At 49.5% G+C, this 11,770-nt stretch overlaps 1 protein-coding gene across 1 annotated transcript; it reads right to left on the bottom strand.

Moving 5' to 3' along the window:
• Nucleotides 1–7,238: 7,238 nt before the first annotated feature.
• On the bottom strand, nt 7,239–10,686 carry LOC121651470 (keratin, type I cytoskeletal 13-like). Its single transcript, XM_042003707.1, has 8 exons — nt 10,213–10,686; nt 9,943–10,025; nt 9,561–9,717; nt 8,858–9,019; nt 7,967–8,092; nt 7,745–7,819; nt 7,510–7,658; nt 7,239–7,430 (listed from the first exon to the last, which is right to left on the bottom strand). The coding sequence occupies exons 1-8, from the start codon at nt 10,636–10,638 to the stop codon at nt 7,334–7,336; spliced, it is 1,275 nt and encodes a 424-aa protein (XP_041859641.1). The 5' UTR covers nt 10,639–10,686; the 3' UTR covers nt 7,239–7,333.
• Between the last annotated feature and the right edge of the window lie 1,084 nt (nt 10,687–11,770).

Raw genomic sequence — 11,770 nt, 5'->3', positions numbered from 1 at the left:
GCTTTCTCTGGCTGGTTCAAGCCGACTTTTCTAATTAAATGATTCCATCGTAATTCTGAGACTTCGTGTCTTTACTGCAGCAGCAGCCAGAGGACAAGAAAATCCTGAACCACAGTCCTGAATCCATCCATCCTGGAGGGATTTTGGTCCTAAACCATTCAGTGCAGACAGGAAGTAAAGATGTGAGGACTGGAATCCTATGATCCACGTTCCTGGTCTTAGTGAGGACTGGAATCCTATGATCCACGTTCCTGGTCTTAGTGAGGACTGGAATCCTATGATCCACGTTCCTGGTCTTAGTGAGGACTGGAATCCTATGATCCACGTACCTGGTCTTAGTGAGGACTGGAATCTTATGATCCACGTTCCTGGTCTTAGTGAGGACTGGAATCCTATGATCCACGTTCCTGGTCTTAGTGAGGACTGGAATCCTATGATCCACATTCCTGGTCTTAGTGAGGACTGGAATCCTATGATCCACGTTCCTGGTCTTAGTGAGGACTGGAATCTTATGATCCACGTTCCTGGTCTTAGTGAGGACTGGAATCCTATGATCCACGTACCTGGTCTTAGTGAGGACTGGAATCCTATGATCCACGTTCCTGGTCTTAGTGAGGACTGGAATCTTATGATCCACGTTCCTGGTCTTAGTGAGGACTGGAATCCTATGATCCACGTACCTGGTCTTAGTGAGGACTGGAATCCTATGATCCACGTTCCTGGTCTTAGTGAGGACTGGAATCTTATGATCCACGTTCCTGGTCTTAGTGAGGACTGGAATCTTATGATCCACGTTCCTGGTCTTAGTGAGGACTGGAATCCTATGATCCACGTTCCTGGTCTTAGTGAGGACTGGAATCCTATGATCCACGTTCCTGGTCTTAGTGAGGACTGGAATCCTATGATCCACGTTCCTGGTCTTAGTGAGGACTGGAATCCTATGATCCACGTTCCTGGTCTTAGTGAGGACTGGAATCCTATGATCCACGTTCCTGGTCTTAGTGAGGACTGGAATCCTATGATCCACGTTCCTGGTCTTAGTGAGGACTGGAATCTTATGATCCACGTACCTGGTCCTAGTGAGGACTGGAATCTTATGATCCACTTTCCTGGTCTTAGTGAGAACTGGAATCTTATGATCCACGTTCCTGGTCTTAGTGAGGACTGGAATCCTATGATCCACGTTCCTGGTCTTAGTGAGGACTGGAATCCTATGATCCACGTTCCTGGTCTTAGTGAGGACTGGAATCCTATGATCCACGTTCCTGGTCTTAGTGAGGACTGGAATCTTATGATCCACGTTCCTGGTCTTAGTGAGGACTGGAATCTTATGATCCACGTACCTGGTCTTAGTGAGGACTGGAATCCTATGATCCACGTTCCTGGTCTTAGTGAGGACTGGAATCCTATGATCCACGTTCCTGGTCTTAGTGAGAACTGGAATTCTATGATCCACGTTCCTGGTCTTAGTGAGGACTGGAATCCTATGATCCACGTTCCTGGTCTTAGTGAGGACTGGAATCCTATGATCCACGTTCCTGGTCTTAGTGAGGACTGGAATCCTATGATCCACGTTCCTGGTCTTAGTGAGGACTGGAATCCTATGATCCACGTTCCTGGTCTTAGTGAGGACTGGAATCTTATGATCCACGTACCTGGTCCTAGTGAGGACTGGAATCTTATGATCCACCTACCTGGTCTTAGTGAGAACTGGAATCGTATGATCCACGTTCCTGGTCTTAGTGAGGACTGGAATCCTATGATCCACGTTCCTGGTCTTAGTGAGGACTGGAATCCTATGATCCACGTTCCTGGTCTTAGTGAGGACTGGAATCCTATGATCCACGTTCCTGGTCTTAGTGAGGACTGGAATCTTATGATCCACGTTCCTGGTCTTAGTGAGAACTAGAATCTTATGATCCACGTTCCTGGTCTTAGTGAGGACTGGAATCCTATGATCCACGTTCCTGGTCTTAGTGAGGACTGGAATCCTATGATCCACGTTCCTGGTCTTAGTGAGGACTGGAATCCTATGATCTACGTTCCTGGTCTTAGTGAGGACTGGAATCCTATGATCCACGTTCCTGATCTTAGTGAGGACTGGAATCCTATGATCCACGTTCCTGGTCTTAGTGAGAACTGGAATCCTATGATCCACGTTCCTGGTCTTAGTGAGGACTGGAATCTTATGATCCACGTACCTGGTCTTAGTGAGGACTGGAATCCTATGATCCACGTACCTGGTCTTAGTGAGGACTGGAGCAGCAGCGTTCTGGACTTTTAGGGAGACTCGTAAGGACACTGTTACAGTAGTCCAGTCCAGCGGTTCTCAGCCTGGTTTCATCATTGTTCCTCCTTTAGAATATTATTCCAGCCAAGTGCCCCTGAACCAGGAACATTTTAGTTCAGGGGCCTCGTGCAGACCAATCCGGTCTCCAGTGGGTCGGACCAGTAAAATAACAGCATGATTACCTAGAAATAATGAAAACTCTGCAACATAGACAGCATAGGTCTGCAGGTGAGACAACAACCCATCCTACAATCAGAGGCTGAATTAAAGGGTCCCGGGACCAGGCAACCAGCTGTCACTACAGAAGATGGACCTAGGACGTCCACTACAGGGACAACCATGCACTCTTGTAGAAGATGACAGAGGAAAGCCCAGCCAAAGCCCCCACAGCCATGGACCACGTGGCCCTGGGAACCAAGGACGACAGCCCACCAGACCCACAGACCATGTGATGACTGCAGGGTGTGTGAGCTTGATGAAATGTTCATGCTGATCAACCATTGTAATGTTTTCTGCTGATTTTGAAGCAAATATCTGGTGAAAATGAGATCCTTTCTGTCCCAGAGTTCCTTGTGGCTCCAGATGTCAAAGCGATGCTGGATGATGATCCAGGTGGATAAATCTGGGGACAGGTAGAGGAACAGCTGGGACGTGTTTCATTTTTAAGACCACCAGTCTTGATGATAAAATCTGATTTTATATCAGAACATACTTGTGTGATGTAAACACCTGTTAAACTTCCTGTTAACACAAATATCTAATCAGCCAATCACATGGCAGCATTTAGTCAGGTAACGGCATGTGTACAGCAGCAGAAGACACACCGGGTGCCTCCTGCCAGCTAAGAACAGGAAACTGAGGCTACAATTCACACACACTCACCAACACTGGACAATAGAAGATGGAGAAACGTTGCTGGTCTGATGAGTCTCCATTTCAGCTCCACATTCAGATGCTCGGCTCAGAATCTGCTGGAAACATCATGAAAACATGGATCCATCCTGCCTTGGATCAACGTTTCAGGCTGTGTGATGCTGTTGTGTCAACATGAAACCTCTGAGGAAGGCTTCCACCTCCTGCTTCCATCTATCACACCGAGGATTGAAACAGGGGTCTGACCTGATGCTCAGAGCATGATTTCCATTAGATGAAGAAGCTGAATAACTTTCTGTGGAATATTTATTATATAATAAACAGCCCAGTGTCAGTCTGGTCCGGTTCTTGTGGGTCCTGAAGAATTTCTCCCACCAGCTGAGGAAAGGACCAGAAGGTGGGATGTTTTGGACTATTTGGACCTGAAACCAAGTGAACTCTGACCGAGTTCTTGTGAAGCGTGAAAGTCACCGCAGGAGTTGTTGGGAAGGTTGGGGACTTTTTGGTTTTTGTACAAGAAGGAAAAAACCTCCTGGAGTCTGAGGGTGTTTTGGACCCATGCAAGCAGTTCTGGCGTCTGCCACAAACCGTCCGTTACAGCTCTTTACCGCTCGTTGTTTTCACAAACTGCAGGAAAATAAAGCTCCTCTGCTTTGACTGAAGACGAGGAATGAGGCCGGAGGCTGCAGGGCATGAAGAGGCCTGCAGAGCTGCTGCAGCTGCCCGATGAGTCAAGATGCTGTTCAGGTCCGCGAACAGCAGGAGGCAGTGTGGACCTGTTGTTTCCCGGAGGACTCACCTGGAGGACTCACCTGGAGGAGTTCCAGGATAGAAACACAGCATTTACAATCATTTCTCTACACTGGGCCGAAGACAAGGCTGTTTGCATGTGTTTGGTAAATCTCCCCAACATCCAAAAAGGCACATTTTCTATTATATATGGTGTTCTTGTTAGAAGTCATTAAAATAAAATAAAACTGTTTAATTTCTTTAAAGTTAACACAGTCTTTAAGTTTAGTGTCAGTGGTCTGCAGTCGTAAATGATATATTCACGTGCCATTTAAATCTTTAATAGACTGAAGTTTTTATGATTGAGAATGAAGAAAAATAAAAAAAAGCAAATCAATGAATAATCCACAATAACTCCTCTAGTCCAGTAACTGCAATGTCTCTAGAGCCCACCAGGGGGCAGTAGATAATAAAAAGTCACCTTTGATTAATTTCCTTCAGAAATATGTAAAATTCATATCTTTTAAATCTGTTTAATTAGAACCAAATTCAGGACAGAGAGAAGAAAGTCTTTTAATTTTCCAAATATGAGTGTTAATTCAATTCAAGCTTTATTTGTACAGCATCAGATCACAGCGTCATTTACAGACTAATCAATAACATGATAGAATCTATCATTTAATAAAGAAAGGTAAATTATATGTCCGCTGTCCACGTTACTGGGTCCAGATATCAGGTAACAAAACAAAAACATCTTTGTCTTTTCCTGAGCTGGTTCCTGAGAACCGGATCAGACCAACCCTCAGCTGAGACGTGGGTCTGAAACTACAGATATGATGTAACATCTGTACTTTCACATAATAAACTGTGCAGCTCTTTTTTCTTTTCGTATTCTTGTATTATTTTTAGATATTTGGAGTGAATGCTATTATTTTTTGTCTGTTTCTGCATCATTATTTAAGACCCCCGTATTGCTGAATGGAGAGATTACACAGATTGGGATTAATTCGTTATAATCAATGTGGGAAATGTGTTGATTATTGGACCACCCAGTCAACCATTTTGGACTGAAAGTCTCCAATGTATGAGCATCCAGTTGAGTGGGATGCTGCCAGTAAGACTGTTAAAGTGATTCTGGTTGCAGCCAGTAAACTCTTAAGAAATGAGAATAAAAGCATAAAGCTGGGCACAGACTGGACGTCCACGGGATGCTAAGTTAAAACCACATCTCTGGTCATCTGATGAGGACTTTCATCATTGCTCAACAGAGCGTCCTGACCTACTGGCATGGCCTACAGTTCACAGGTAGACAGGGCTGCTCTCCAGAGACATGGAACAGAAAATCATTAAAATCCATCCCTCTTTTTCTTGCCCTTTCCTTTCTTTAGTCGACTGGACATTTCACCCCCCCTGAGATGCTCGCCCCCCACTCGTCCTGCATCTGAGATGCCCCCCCCCACTCGTCTTACACCTGAAATGCTCACCCCCCCACTCATCCTGCAACTAGATGCTCACCCCCCCACTTGTCCTACACCTGAAATGCTCCCCTCCCACTCAGCCTGCAACTAGATGCTCGTCCCCCACTCATCCTGCACCTGAGATGTTCGCCCCCCACTCGTCCTGCACCTGAGATGCCACTCCCATCCGTCCTGCACCTGAGATACTCACCCCCCCAGTCATCCTGCAACTAGATGCTCACCCCCCCACTTGTCCTACACCTAAGATGCTCCCCCCCCCACTCGTCCTGCACCTGAGATGCTCCCCCCCACTCGTCTGACACCTGAGATACTCACCCCCCCACTCATCCTGCAACTAGATGCTCGTCCCCCACTCATCCTGCACCTGAGATGCTCTTCCCCCACTCGTCCTGCACCTGAGATGCCCCCCCCACTCTTCTTACACCTGAGATACTCACCCCCCCAGTCATCCTGCAACTAGATGCTCACCCCCCCACTTGTCCTACACCTGAGATGCTCCCCCCCCCCACTCGTCCTGCACCTGAGATCCCCCCCCTCACTCGTCTGACACCTGAGATACTCACCCCCCCACTCATCCTGCAACTAGATGCTCGTCCCCCACTCATCCTGCACCTGAGATGTTCGCCCCCCCACTCGTCCTGCACCTGAGATGCCCCCCCCCATCCATCCTGCACCTGAGATGCCCCCCCCCCCCCCCCCCCCATCCCTCCATGTGGAGGCTGCACATCCAGGTCCCTCTGTTCCTTCCCGCCACTGCTGATGTTTGCTGCTCTGGCCACCTACCGGGACTTTACAGATGTTTTAGCAGCTGCTCTTACTGAGAAACTGTTTCATTTTTAGCGTGTTAATGACTGACAGCAGAGCTGAGTCTGAGTTAATAACAGCAGCTATATTAGACACCAGAGGAAAGCCTGATTGTGGTTTGTTATTTCAGGGGGGCTACCCCCACGTTTAAAGGTGCTGGTCATCCACCAGAAGCTCCACCCTTCTCCGTTCTACCTGCTGGTAAAGGTGACTAATCAGACTTTCTATCCATGTATCAGACAACACCAGCTGGGATGATTAGAGGAGAAATAATCCACCAAACACTCTTTTTCTTACTTATGCGAAAATGATCACTGCAGTCCTGAATCATGGTGTATCTAATATGAAAACCACCTCATCTATTGATTCAACAACAGACGTTAATATCACTGCACTCTAGGTTGTGACTAAACCATAATATTCTGTTTAATACCTCCATATTGAATCTGTCTCCTGGATATTTTATTATGTTTATCATTCTTTGCTATATATTCATTGCTGTATATCAGATCATATTAAAACATGTCCAGCACGGATCACCGTCCTGCAGGTTTTAGAGTTTGCTGCTGCAACACACCTGAGACTCAGACTAATGGATCAGTAACAGGTTTGTGTAGAACTGGACAAACGTTTGGATCAATTTCATTAATTTTTTCCACTCCAGTGTTTTCCCAGTCTTCCCTGATCTGGGTGGTTCCCATGGTAACAACCTGTGGTGCCCCCTAATTTATTGTTTCCTCATCTGGATTAGCTGTGCCTAGACATCAATCCATTTCTACAGTTATTGCTCTATATCCATAAAATGTGTGTGTGTGTGTGTGTGTGCTTTGTTTTGGTTTGTGATAAACATGGATGTGTGACTGCTTGTGTTTTTATTATGCGCAGCACTTTGTGCTGCAGTTATGTTTGAAAAGTGCTTTATAAATAAAGTTGGATTTGATTAGCACCAGGTGTGCTGGATGAGGAAACATCTAAAACCTGGACGGTGGCCCTGAAGGACTGCAGTTAGCCACTAGGTTTGGTGAGGTTTCTGTTTAAGTGAGAAAGAGGACGGAGACGAGATGTAAATCTGGACTCTCCTTTATTATCACAGCTGATCTGAGGTCAGCGAACAGAGAGAAGACGGACGTCCTGATTGGCTGGCTCATTTCACCGAAGCTCAGGAGGATGTCGTTGAAGAGGAGACCACCTTCCCATCGACCACCTGCTCCACCACTGTCACCACCCGCCTGGTCGTGGTGGTGGTGGACGAAGAGCTGTGGACCAATCACAAGGCAGATGAGCTGAATGTCACCGGTCAGCTCAGTTTTATTGGTTCACCTGTGCGAGCCTCACCTGCTGGCCGTCTCCCCGTCCAGCAGCCTCCTGTACTCAGCGATCTCCATCTCCAGCCTGGTCTTGATGTCCAGCAGCATCTGGTACTCGTGTCTCTGACGCTCCAGGTCGGCCCTCAGCTGCACCAGCTGCTCCTCCAGAGACATCACCTGGAAGTCCATGCACAAGTGAGGCTGTGGCTCCGCCCACATGTGTTTCCCCACCCCCACAGTGAACAGGAGTGAACATGTCTCACCTGCACCTGGTACCCGGAGAGCTGCATGGAGTATCTGTTCTGAGTCTCGGCCAGAGTCGCCTCCAGAGACGCTTTCTGCAGACACACACACCGTCAGTTAATCACCTGTAGGTAGGAAGGTGTGTGTAAACCAGCCCGCGGACTCCTGACCAGGCGGGCGGGCTGTTTACCTGCTGTACCTGCTGCTGTCTATAACGTGTGTGTTAGTGTGTCTGTGCTCACCATGCCCAGCATGGACTGCAGCTCGATCTCCAGAGACTGCAGCGTACGCTTGACCTCCGTCACTTCGCTTCTGGACGTCTGCAGCGTGGTGGTCTGAGTGATGACCTCTTTGTTCAGAGTCTCTGTCTGCAGGACAAAACACAGCAGCTCAGCCAGGCGGTGGGCGTGGACAGGACATGTCCACGCGTCACGGTGGGTGTGGACAGGACGTGATGTCCACGCGCCATGGTGGGCGTGGACAGGACATTATGTCCACGCGGCGCGGTGGGCGTGGACAGGACGTGATGTCCACGCGCCACGGTGGGCGTGGACGGGACATTATGTCCACGCGCCACGGTGGCCGTGGACAGGACATTATGTCCACGCGGCGCGGTGGGCGTGGACAGGACGTGATGTCCACGCGCCATGGTGGGCGTGGACAGGACGTGATGTCCACGCGCCATGGTGGGCGTGGACAGGACGCGATGTCCACGCGCCATGGTGGGCGTGGACATGACGTGATGTCCACGTGTCACGGTGGGCGTGGACAGGACGTGATGTCCACGCGCCATGGTGGGCGTGGACATGATGTGATGTCCACGTGTCACGGTGGGCGTGGACAGGACATGTCCACATGTCACGGTGGGCGTGGACATGACGTGATGTCCACGTGTCACGGTGGGCGTGGACAGGACACGTCCACACGTCACGGTGGGCGTGGACAGGACGTGATGTCCACGCGCCATGGTGGGCGTGGACATGACGTGATGTCCACGTGTCACGGTGGGCGTGGACAGGACACGTCCACACGTCACGGTGGGCGTGGACAGGACGTGATGTCCACGCGTCGCGCTGGGCGTGGACAGGACGTGATGTCCACGTGTCGCGCTGGGTTTGATGCCAGGGTCGTACCTTGGTCTGGAACCAGGACTCCAGGTCTCTCTGGTTCTTGGCGGTGACGGCTTCGTAGTGCTCTCTGATCTCAGCCATGACCTTTGTGAGGTCCTGTCCGGGAGCGGCGTCCACCTCCACGTGCACCTGTCCGGACATCTGAGCGCGCATGGCGAGCATCTCCTGCAGACCAACAAACAAACTTCTTTAGTCTTAATATCCAAACATACTTGATCCGATCCCTGATCGGTCTGGATTTAGTGTTTCCCCCTGCTGGTCATGTTGGTGAACTGCAGCCTATAAGACCTGCTGCAGATAACTGAACCCAAACCTGTGATCATGTGACCGAGTAAGCAGCACATGATTGGACGTTGGGAGAAACTGGATCCTGCATGTTTCCACAATCCTCCTCCTTTCAGAGGAGAAATCTTTCACTGACTAATGAACTTTATTACAATGTGTGGAAATAAACCTGCACTCGTTTTTTACCGGATTATCTGTCATCTCGACCATTTGCTAAAAAACCCTGATTCTTAATATTATTGTCGAGATGGGAAAGAAAGAAGAGAAAGATTTTTCTTCCTTTTTTCTTTGAAAGGAGCTAAAATGAACCTGAGTAGTTTAAATTCAGAGTGAATTTTAGAGTCCATGCTTTCATTGGGAGTGTACTGATTAAAATGAAATGAAATCAAAATGTAATAAAAACAGATTTATATTTAATCACCTCCTGGTGGTTCTTCTTGAGGAAGATCAGCTCCTCCCTCAGGCCCTCGATCTGCATCTCCAGGTCGGTCCTAGCCAGCGTCAGGTCGTCCAGGACCTTCCTGAGCCCGGCGATGTCGGCCTCCACCGACTGCCGCATGGCCAGCTCGTTCTCGTACCTGCAGGAGGAGGCGGAGCCAGGACAGGTGTGACTGAATGTACACCTGTCTGAACCCCTGATGGGTCAAAAATACACCTGACATAAAAGCTGATCATTTAGGCCTCATTCAGCCCTGCAGGACAGGAAGTGAGCTGCTGATCAGGTTTATCGTAGATCTGATCAGTGTAATTGATTAAAGTGTCGAGTAAAGATTGATCAGGTGGTTCCTGTTTTCTGGACTCACTTGGTCCTGAAGTCCTCAGCAGCCAGGCGAGCGTTGTCAATGCCGAGGTGGACGGCTCCGTTCACCCTGATGGCGTTCTGAATCTGGAGACAGGAAGTAGAAACAAGAGGATCATCATCATCATCACCACCTGTAAACAGTTCAAACCTGGAACAAGTCCGTTTCTAAGGTAACGGGACAAAAGCGGTTGTTTGCAGCAGGAAGAGATGGAAGTTTCCTCACACCTCTCCACCTGCAGGATGGAGGATGGAGGATGAGGATGCTCCTTACCTTCCCGGTGATCTCAGAGATGGTGGCGAAGAAGGAGGTGTGGTCCCGGGTGGCGGGGCCAGCCTTGTTGTCCACAAACTGCCGGATCTTCAGCTCCAGGTCGGCGTTGGCCTTCTCCAGGGAGCGCACCTTGGCCAGGTAGGTAGCCAGGCGGTCGTTCAGGTTCTGCATGGTGAACTTCTCGTTGCCGATGAGGTTGTCCTCCACGCCGGAGGAGCTGTAGCTCGTGGAGTAGCCGCCACCAAAGCCTCCACCCATGGAGGAGGAGGAGATGCGGACCCCGGAGCCTCCAGCCCCGCCGTACACGCTGCCGGCTCTCATGGATGAGATCCTTGACCCGCCGCCGTAGCCGATCATGGAGCCGCTGGAGGCCCCCATGGAGGACCTGACGGAGCGGGAGGAAGACTGAGAGATGAGGGTGGCCATGGTGGATGCTGTTTCTGCTGCTGGAGGCGACACAGAGAGTGAGGAGCTGTGAGGCTCGGCTGCTATTTAAAGCCGCTCCAGCCCAGAGCTGCCGGATCACTCAGCAGGTACCTGACAGCAGGTATGTGGGCAGGACTGGAGGTCTGAGCTGGGTGTGGAGGGGAGGATCCAGAAAAATGCAGCCTTTTGATCAGTGTCAGCACCTCAACCTGCAGGGCTGGTGCAACCTTTACACTGGAAGAAGTTATAAAAACAGACATTTAGAAACAATCGGTCCAAGCCTTCAGGACGTTTACTGAGAGTGACATGAAGTAAAGGTCACATAGTTTCTGGAGGACAGGTGTGTGGGTGTGTGACACGCCTCCAGCTGCAGGTGACAGGTGATGGCTGGGCCTGCTAATGAACACACTCCTCATGTTGTAAACGGCTCTGGGGGAAAATGGTGTGAATTCGTTTGTAAATGAATGATGTGCAAACCGCGTGGTGCCTGATGTTGGACAACATGGACTGTTTAGAACATGGATGTCCAACCCTGGTCCACCGGGTCCACCACCCTGCAGGTTTTACATGTTTCCTGCTGCAACATGCGGGTGTCCATCATGTTGATACTGGATCAGTGCAGATCATCAGCAGATGGATCACATCTGCTGACTTCAGCAGGAAGAGCTTCATGTGAAACACATGTTCATGTTTATTCAGCATGTCAGAGTTCAGTCCACCTGGAAGGTTTTTAAAGAGAAGCCTGAGACGCAGAACTGAGTCTTTACACTGACTTCAGTCACGTTATCTTCATCTTCATCTTCATCTCCAGTCACTTTAAGCTGCTGGTAGAACTGGAAAGATGTTGCTGGCAGCTTTTCTCTCCAGGTCACTGATGAATCAAAACCAGAAAAAAGGAAGAATTGTTACTCGGTTTACCAGGGACCATCAACTCCGGCCCTCAGGGGCCTCCATCCTGCAGGTTTTAGATGTTTCTGTGTTCTGGACTATGACCCCTTACTTTGAATGAGGAGTGTTGCAGCCCCTCCCTCCCCAGGAAGGCATCCAGAGGCATCAGCTGGTCGCCTTTTAGCTCAGCTCCTCCTTCACCTGGACAGACCAACGCAGAGTCCTTAAACGCCTCGTAGCAGCT

The sequence above is a fragment of the Melanotaenia boesemani genome, chromosome 2, assembly GCF_017639745.1.
Source record: "Melanotaenia boesemani isolate fMelBoe1 chromosome 2, fMelBoe1.pri, whole genome shotgun sequence".
Taxonomy (NCBI): Eukaryota; Metazoa; Chordata; class Actinopteri; order Atheriniformes; family Melanotaeniidae; genus Melanotaenia; species Melanotaenia boesemani.
This window is presented reverse-complemented; position numbering and strand designations above follow the sequence as displayed.

What these genes read in the sequence shown, in the direction of transcription:
- LOC121651470 (XM_042003707.1), bottom strand. Translation starts at nt 10,638, where the DNA reads ATGGCCACCCTCATCTCTCAGTCTTCCTCCCGCTCCGTCAGGTCCTCC. An exon ending in TCTCTGAGATCACCGGGAAG is followed by an intron (nt 10,026 to 10,212) that starts GTAAGGAGCATC and finishes TCCTGTCTCCAG; the next exon opens with ATTCAGAACGCCATCAGGGT. An exon ending in TCAAGAAGAACCACCAGGAG is followed by an intron (nt 9,020 to 9,560) that starts GTGATTAAATAT and finishes GTTGGTCTGCAG; the next exon opens with GAGATGCTCGCCATGCGCGC.